This window comes from Paramormyrops kingsleyae, chromosome 11, assembly GCF_048594095.1.
Source record: "Paramormyrops kingsleyae isolate MSU_618 chromosome 11, PKINGS_0.4, whole genome shotgun sequence".
Taxonomy (NCBI): Eukaryota; Metazoa; Chordata; class Actinopteri; order Osteoglossiformes; family Mormyridae; genus Paramormyrops; species Paramormyrops kingsleyae.
Window position 1 is genome coordinate 8,134,230 of NC_132807.1, and position 8,290 is coordinate 8,142,519.

The 8,290-nt window shown below is 42.9% G+C and overlaps 1 protein-coding gene across 2 annotated transcripts; it reads right to left on the reverse strand.

Annotated features, from left to right (window-relative positions):
• Position 1: 1 nt before the first annotated feature.
• On the reverse strand, positions 2 to 5,765 carry pygo1 (pygopus family PHD finger 1). Of its 2 annotated transcripts, none has more exons than XM_023814105.2 (3): positions 5,554 to 5,765; positions 4,484 to 4,569; positions 2 to 4,193 (listed from the first exon to the last, which is right to left on the reverse strand). In XM_023814105.2, the coding sequence occupies exons 1-3, from the start codon at positions 5,600 to 5,602 to the stop codon at positions 3,027 to 3,029; spliced, it is 1,302 nt and encodes a 433-aa protein (XP_023669873.2). In that variant the 5' UTR covers positions 5,603 to 5,765; the 3' UTR covers positions 2 to 3,026. The 2 variants fall into 2 exon arrangements, with proteins under 2 accessions (XP_023669873.2, XP_072574073.1); XM_072717972.1 differs by lacking the exon at positions 5,554 to 5,765 and adding an exon at positions 5,297 to 5,491.
• Positions 5,766 to 8,290: the final 2,525 nt, after the last annotated feature.

Here is an 8,290-nt window from a genome sequence, read left to right on the forward strand (position 1 = left end):
GAAACGTTTAAAAGATTTATTCATCATAATACTTCATGCAGAATAGAGCAAAGTTTTGAGAACTTTACACTACGTAAGAAGTATTGAATTACCGTAACGTATTTTTGCCCAGTGCTTAATTTACTTGTCATTGCATTCAAATATTTGAACGAACTACTAGACTGTGACCCTTTGATTTTTTTTTTTTAAATCACTATTTCTCGTAATAATCTGCTGGTCAAACCTCGCAGCACGTAACTTCTATCAGATTTTGCTATAATCTTTTACAAGCATTTAGGTAATAACAACTGCAGTCATTAGAACTTAAACACTAGATGTGCCTTTGTGATACTTCAAAAAACACTGTCTATACATTTAATAAAAATCACATCACGTTGCATATAACAGAAAAAAAAACTCTTTAAAATGTTGTACAATAGATGCACATTCAACGCTTGTAATGAGAAAATGTGCACATTCCTACGAAGCATTTCTCGAATGACAAATCGAAACCTTACAATTAACAGAAACGCAGCAGGTGAAATGCATATTATCACATGTAGGTGTAGAAAATGCAAAAGACCTGCCGAGTCCACACTGAACCCACATGTTTCAGTTGTGACTAAACACATTTAAGGCATCTGGTGTCAACAGTCATATAGCATTAAATGTAGATGTGCATAAGACCATCTTCTATTTTAATATCTATAAATTAGATGGGTGCGGAGAGTGCATTATATTAAAACAACATTTGCAACATTTTGAACAGATTCCGCTATACAATAATGGAGCATGTTAGAAATCACCTCCTCACAAAACATCATTCTCAGCTATTGAAGAAGAGTGTAAAAGAAAATGTTAAAAACCTTAAATTCAAAGAATCCTCTTAAATCTTGACATTCAATTAAGTTCAACTGGGCTGAACTGAATCCTTATTCTGTCATTTTTATATTCCTTACTAATTCAAGTGAAATCTGATTTAAATGTGTAAGATACAAAGAAAAACCCTTTTTGGCATTCACAAATACCATATTAGGAGCAAAAGAATGTTGTAATAAGTGTTTGATATGTGGTAACAGTACATAAGATAAGTGAACAGTAATATTTAGAAGTTGAAAACATTGTGTGCCTTATAGAAAAAAACTAGTCAAATTCAACAGCATTAAAGCTACTTAGTCAATAGCCAGATGACAGATCATTATCCACTTCAAACAAAAAAAAAAAAAGTGTAGAATATGCCAGTCCCACCATGCTGGGAGTCTAAGTATCACTATTAGACTGGATGTAGCTGCTAATGTGACCTACACCTGGTGCACCACCATTTAGCTGCAAAGCAGCCTCACCACTTGATAATTTATCAGCAATCGTCATTTTAGGAATACCAAATATGGTATGCCTTATTGCACAACCACACATAGGCAACTTGCTGGTATCTGGCAGGCCAACATACTATAACTTACTCATAATTATTAAAAATACTTGCCACAGCTCTTTCAAAAAATATAACAGATTTACAAAGCCTAACTTCTGTGTTGTGTAAATAATCTAAACAAATTATACTCCATTCCAAATGGTACCAGTCTTATGTTATTTTGTTTTAGAATGATGCAAATAAGATTTCACCTTGAAAATGGTCACCTCTCTGTATGTATTTGTGGCCATGAATGACTAATGAAGACTTGCAAATTTAGCAAAAACCTCTGCTCAGGTCTGGAAGCTTTCTGCATAACTATATCACCACCTTTTCTGCAATATTAAAACACTGCACCAACAAAGAATTACTTACACAGGAATGACTAGTACAATTTAATAATGTAAAAGGAGAGACAAAGATAACTTTGCAGTCAGAATAGGAGGATCGCACTTACTGCAGGATGCCACAATATAGATTGAAATTATTATTTATAAATGTGTAAAGAACAACAATGACAGGTTAACGGCAAATGCAAAACTTTTTAAAACTTTCAGTAACACTTTACTTAAGGCCATGTTTTTAGTAATTTATAAAACACATTGATAATGCATTATAATGAATTTATAAAGCATAAACATGGCTATAAATATTAAAAGATAACACATTATAGCCATGTTTATTATGCATTATGAATTCTTTATGAAGCATCCATCCATAATGCACTATAGATGACTTTTTTTATGTGTTTAGAAATGACTAAAATCATGGCTTTAAGTGTTACCAAACTTTCAAAATATTTTCATCCTCTGTATTTTTAGAAACGGTCAGAGGATTGACCAAGCTGACACACACACACACACACACACAAATTCACTGTTATGAAAAGCTATGGAGACCCTCCCTCTCACACAACAGTAATCCTTACTGTTAACATTACGCCACTATTCCAGTCATCGTCATTTACCGGATAACAGAATTCTCCATTAGGAAGAGCATGTAAGCGGTTATCCATTGCAGGAAAGAACAGATCACTGTCTGGTATTTTCAGTATTGTGATAATGCAAAACCCTCTAAATTGTAAATGACAACTCACTAAAAAGAAGAATTTCAGAAGAATAAATCTGATACAAAATAAATACAAACACATTGTTAAATTAGGGGAAGCCGAGACAGTAATTAAACATCACACAGTAACTAATTGTGTTTACCTCCTTAGATGTCTGCATAAAAATGGCCATCTATCTTCATTATGCACTACAGAACCACATTGAAAACATCCATAAGGGGTTAGTGTAAAATATTAGACCAGAGACTGATTCCAAAGCAAACTCTAACAGCATAAAGAAAGATAGTCATTCTGCCGAGACTTTAACGGGGGGGAAGTTACACTTTGCCACTAAGACAAACCTAGAAGTAAAAACAGGCCGTATCATAAAGGAGAGACAGACTCTAAGAGAGACTGCAAGTGGAATTCCTGACTAAACGAGTGTGCTCACCACCGGGGAAAGAACCGTAAAACCAAGGAAGAATGCAAGAATAAGAAAAATGCAACATTAATTAAGAAAATAAGAGCAAGATAGGCAGAAGGAATTCAAGCAAAGAGGAAAGTAGGGCCAGTCTTCAGTGGGGCCCGTTACCCCTCACTAGTGACCGCAGGCGGAGCGGCCAGGTCCCTGGTTCTCAGGAGCTGTGCCCCCTTGTCCTCCATACAAACGTCACAGCCCCACACGGCCGAGGCCTCTGCCGTCAGCAGGTTGTACGCCGTCTCAGTCATTCCCGTGCAAATCCTGTGGAACCACTTTTGGCACGAGGCTTCGCACATGATGGCTTCCTGGTCATCGTTCACTTCGTTCAGGCAGATCCCGCACGGGTAGATGGGGTCCGCGGAGCAGGGGCCCGGCCTGCTGGGTTTCACCACGGTCTTGTTGCCGCCGCCCCCCCCACTGCCGTGTCGCTTCCGGCCCGCCCGGGGGGGCACATCTTTGGGGCCACATGGCTGGGGGGAGTTTTTCAAGGCATCAGCGCTGGGGGAGATGATGCCGTTGAGCTTATCTATGGCGTGAGGGTGGGCTGGTTCCTGGCAGACGGGGGCGTTTCTGCCCTTTGCCTTCAGGTCGGGGGCTGCCTCGTGACAGGATCTCTCCTCTAAAATAGGGCCCTGTTTCTGGGGGGAGCTGCTGTGAGACACGCCCCTGCCTGCGGCCTCGCCCAGCTCCTGTTTGGGCACAGGAGGCTCAGGCTGCTGGTTGCTCTGCTGCAGCGCGAAGCCCGCTCTGGGGTCCACACAGGTCCGCATCGCCACGTTCACACCAACACTGCCCTCTGGGCCAAACGCGGGGCCGTCGCAATTTGTGCCTCGGTTCAGCATCTGGGGGGGCCCCTGGCTGAAGGCGTCTCCGTGACTGGCTCTGTAGGGCTGACTGCGAGCCAGGGGAACACCGGTATTAAACCCCGGCTGATTCCCGTAAGCGGTGCTCTCAGGGTGCGGGTAGCCGAATCCCGGCGCCCTGACAAACCCCATGCCCATCTGGTTCTGAGCAAATGGGTGCAGCTGACTTCGCACCTGGTAAGGACCCCCATAAGGAGAGGGGACGCGGGGAGGCACGTGGGGGGGCATCCTGTGGGGGGCGTAGCTGCTCAAGCCCGGGTAATGCGAGTGGCCGGGATACGCGTTTCCGGAAGGCAGTGGCTTGAACGACGGCGCATTGTAGCTGTCGTCAAAGGGGTTGGAAGCCACCAGGTGGTCCGCACTTGGGTTAGGGGGTGGGGCATATTCAGAGAGGGGGGGGAACGAGGCCGGCTGCAGAGGTGGAAAAACATAACCCGAATCAGCAAAGAAAAGAATTGCTCATCTCTAATAAAGCCCTAGTATGTTAAGACCTTGCCATCTGCTGTACGCTAACTCCACTTTCAAGGAGCATGGTGTTTACTATGTGATACCTTTAAAATTTTAATATGCGCTGAATGTACATCAGGAAAAAAAAAAGATAAGAAAAATGAGTTACCTCTCCCTACTCTGATATTTGCAAATACTGAAACGCTAGAAATTCAAGGTGCATCACAGCAAACAGTAAACTCAGTTGCAGCTACCTGAGTGTTTGACTTGCGCTTTTTCTTATCTGGGCTCGCCAGTAGTACACCCGGCCCTGCTAAACCATCCAGCCCACCGTCTCCACCTGCAAAATCATATCCCAACGCATGTTAGAGATCCAGCCCGCAAGCGCCGCCAACTGCTACACCTTCCCCGGCGAACAACGCAGTCCAGCGCCGCCGAGCATCCGTGTTTGGCGTAGCGTTGAAATATGCAATATCTGCCCGATCTCATAAAAATAACATCAAAACCATTAAACCATTTAAGACGAGCTTATTATTAGAAAGGCGATCATTAAATCGACCGGTTTGTTCCGACCAAACGGTGGTAAACTTTGTTTTTCTAAGTTCGGCCCAAATTTATGTTTATAAATTCGGCATCGCGACAGTTTTAACTTTACGAATTCCAGAACATCGCAATTCGATCATTTTTAATCTAAAGCTTCGAAATACAAAACATGAGTAATAACTTTTCTATTGAAAATCTGCCTGCTTCGGTTATTCGTCACGAAGTTAGTATCGATCTTAAACATTATTTCATTGCATAAACTCGACGAACGGGACGAGAAAAAAATAACTCTCAATACGTTTGACGGAATTATACTGCAACTGTAACAATAACACTTCCGACTGGAAAAAGGGTCAACTTGTAGCCTCCCGCCCGCAAATTCACTTTAATTACAGCTACCGACGGCTATAAAAACGTCAAGGAGCCGCAGTAAAAGTTCACGGCACTTTCCAGCGCCACTGCGCACATTCCGGCGTGCAAAAACAAGGCGGACCGCTTCGGCGCGGCCAGATAGCTAAACGCACCCGAGGCACGGCGTGCGCCGTCCCCCCTTCCTGATCCCCCTAAAGCCCGCTGAATGAACCATTTACAGAGTTTCATTCAATTCTTCAAAGGCCTCGATGTAGGCCGACGAGCTCCTTCGCGGTCGTAATTACGGCCGGGACTTGCGTACGAACCTACCGTACCCCCTAGACACCGACACGGCGACGCACCAGCGATCGGAAAAAAGAAGAAGAAGAAGAGGAGGAGGAAGAAGGGGGGACGAAACGGGAAAAAATACCTCTGTTTCTTTTGAGAGACAGCGCGTCTTTATCCTGCTCTGTTGACATCACGGAGTCCCTTGCATGACTCGGAGCGGGGGGGGGCAATGTAATGTGTGCTGTTATTGCATTAAACTGGTCGGCCGGAGGGTAAAGTGCGCCTGTCTTCACCCTTCGCGGTGATCGCGTGCGGAGGGGAAGCAGCAAAGGACTCGCAAAGTTTGGGAGGAGCGGACGGACTGAACTGGGCGATATAAAGCGGCACGTGGCGCAAGCGGCGGGGAGCCGGGCTGGCGGAGGGCCGCTTATCTCCGGGCCGAACGGCCGACGCCGCTAAAGCGCCGCGATCTGCCCGCCCACCCAAAATGGGTATTAATGTGACGATGTGGAAACCCCTGCACATTATCGTGTGAGTGTGTCTGCTGCGCCTCGTCTGATGTAGCGCCGCACTGAGCCGCTGATGTAACGTTGCGACCGCAGGCTGCTCCTCTCTTCTACCGGTTGTCTCTGATCCTTATTCTGCTGCTGAAACGTTTGATCCCGTCTGAGTTTTTTTTCTTCACTGCTGAGAACGTATGTTGTTTGGGACGTCTGGAAATAATGAGAAAATTATCGCTTTAAGTGTTTTGCATTATCGAAAGTGGACAAGATGTGTATGAAAGAAATTAATGTACATACACAAAATTTTACTCAAAGGCAGAGTTTCGTTTTATAATTTGCCGTAGTCCTACTCATCGTTTTGTTACTATCGGGACAGTTTTACCACTAATATAGGCTAATTAGTGATACAGTGGGCCCTTGACTTACGAATTCATCCTACGCTCTGCATTCAGAGTAGGTGGTTACAGGCCAGCCCGAACAGGGACCCCTAACAAGGCAAACGTAATACAGAATCAGTTTTTAATCTCTATTACACTGTTATACTAACAAGGCAAACCTAATACAGAATCAGGTTTTAATCGCAATTACACTATTATACTAGGAAGGCAAACGTAATAAAGAATCAGGTTTTAATCTCTATTACACTATTATACTAACAAGGCAAGCGTAATACAGAATCAGGTTTTAATCGCAATTATACTAAGAAGGCAAACGTAATACAGAATCAGTTTTTAATCTCTATTACACTATTATACTTACAAGGCAAACGTAATACAGAATCAAGTCTTAATCACTATTGCACGTAATGATTAAGAGCTGCATCCAGGGGCATTGCTAGAGATTTTGGGTCCCAAGAAAACATATCATAGTGGCCCCCCAGTCCACACCAATCTACTTATTTTCCAAATTTCCTATGCCTCCTGTCACTCAGGGACCTCTTGGAATCGCCTTATGGCGCTCCTGGCAGCACTACTATCCAATGCAGCCAGGGTTAATATTCTGGTGCTGGAGAGTGCCCGGAAGAGGAACACTTAGGTGAGTGAAGTCTTGCATCGACCTTGGGCTCTGACAGGCCTCGTCTGTCATTCATCACATAGATGGACATTCTACTTTATACAGTCAAGTCAAACGCACTGCTACAAAATTTGGTATCACTGATTATGTTACATGGATTTTTTTTTAATCGGTTGACTGTTGGTCTACATGTAACAGCAGTGGTTTGAGTGTTAAGTATTGTTTATGACTCTTGTTTTGGCTAGCAATTTAAAGCATATTCATTTATACATATTAATATATTTTCATTGTCCAAAAGTGAATGTCTTAGGTAAGCACTTTATCGCAATATGTGTGCCATGTGTATGCCTTGTAAATGACAAATTAAAAGCGTGTCTTATCTGCCAGTTGAGTGTGCTGTTTCTATAATGCGGCAGTACTCGTATATTTAAAAATTGGTATTTCTTCCCGTCAGCACAGTAAATATACTCTTTGAATACACCTCCTTGTAGAATAAATGTGCAGATTAAAAGTGTATCCATTTACGCAGACAAATGGCATATACAACTGGTGTGAAATCTTATCCGCTGTTTCAAACACAAAATCCATTCATTCATGTTCAGGGGCAGATTCAGCAAGCGCAGCATTTTATTGGGGCCCCTGAATATGAAACATGATATTTTATAAGCTCAGCAAATTTTATCCCGCCCACTTAGTAAATTCAATCTACCGTGGGAACTGATATTTCTTCAGGTTGCAAAGAGGCACTCCAAGGTCACATTACATCAGTAGGCTCAGGTCTAACTATGCTCCGGTCCATCTTCCAACTACTCTCATGATTCTATACATGTTTATGTACTTTAACATTTGCACAATGATAAAATAAATGTGAAATTTGCCTGATAAGATTCCATCACTAAGTATCTGTAAATCAATGTTTTAAAGGCACCACCGTGCTTCAGTTAGCGTAGTTGTCTCACTGATTCGGCCATTAATGGTGAAACGTCATTTTGTTGTAGCGCAGCTTATTACAGCAGAGGGCGCTGCTCTCTACATACATAAGCAGCCTTTGTGGGGTAATGGGGCTGCATTTCCTATCTGAATTTGCGTTCGGTCGTCTGCTAGAACACGCCATGCGCGTCAAGATTGCTCAGCTGCTGTAGGTACAAGGCGGGCAGTCAGCCAGTAATGGATAGTGAATATATGCTGATTTTTTTTTTTTTAAAGTTTAAAAGCAGGAGTAGAATAAAAATGAAGCAATGAATAATGGATTGTGTGGAACAGATGTTTCTATAAAACAATTCAAGGCGGAGTTATGAATATTGAGTTCCTGGTAACAATGATTCTTACACTACTAGGAGGAAAAGCTCAGTACTAAGAGAA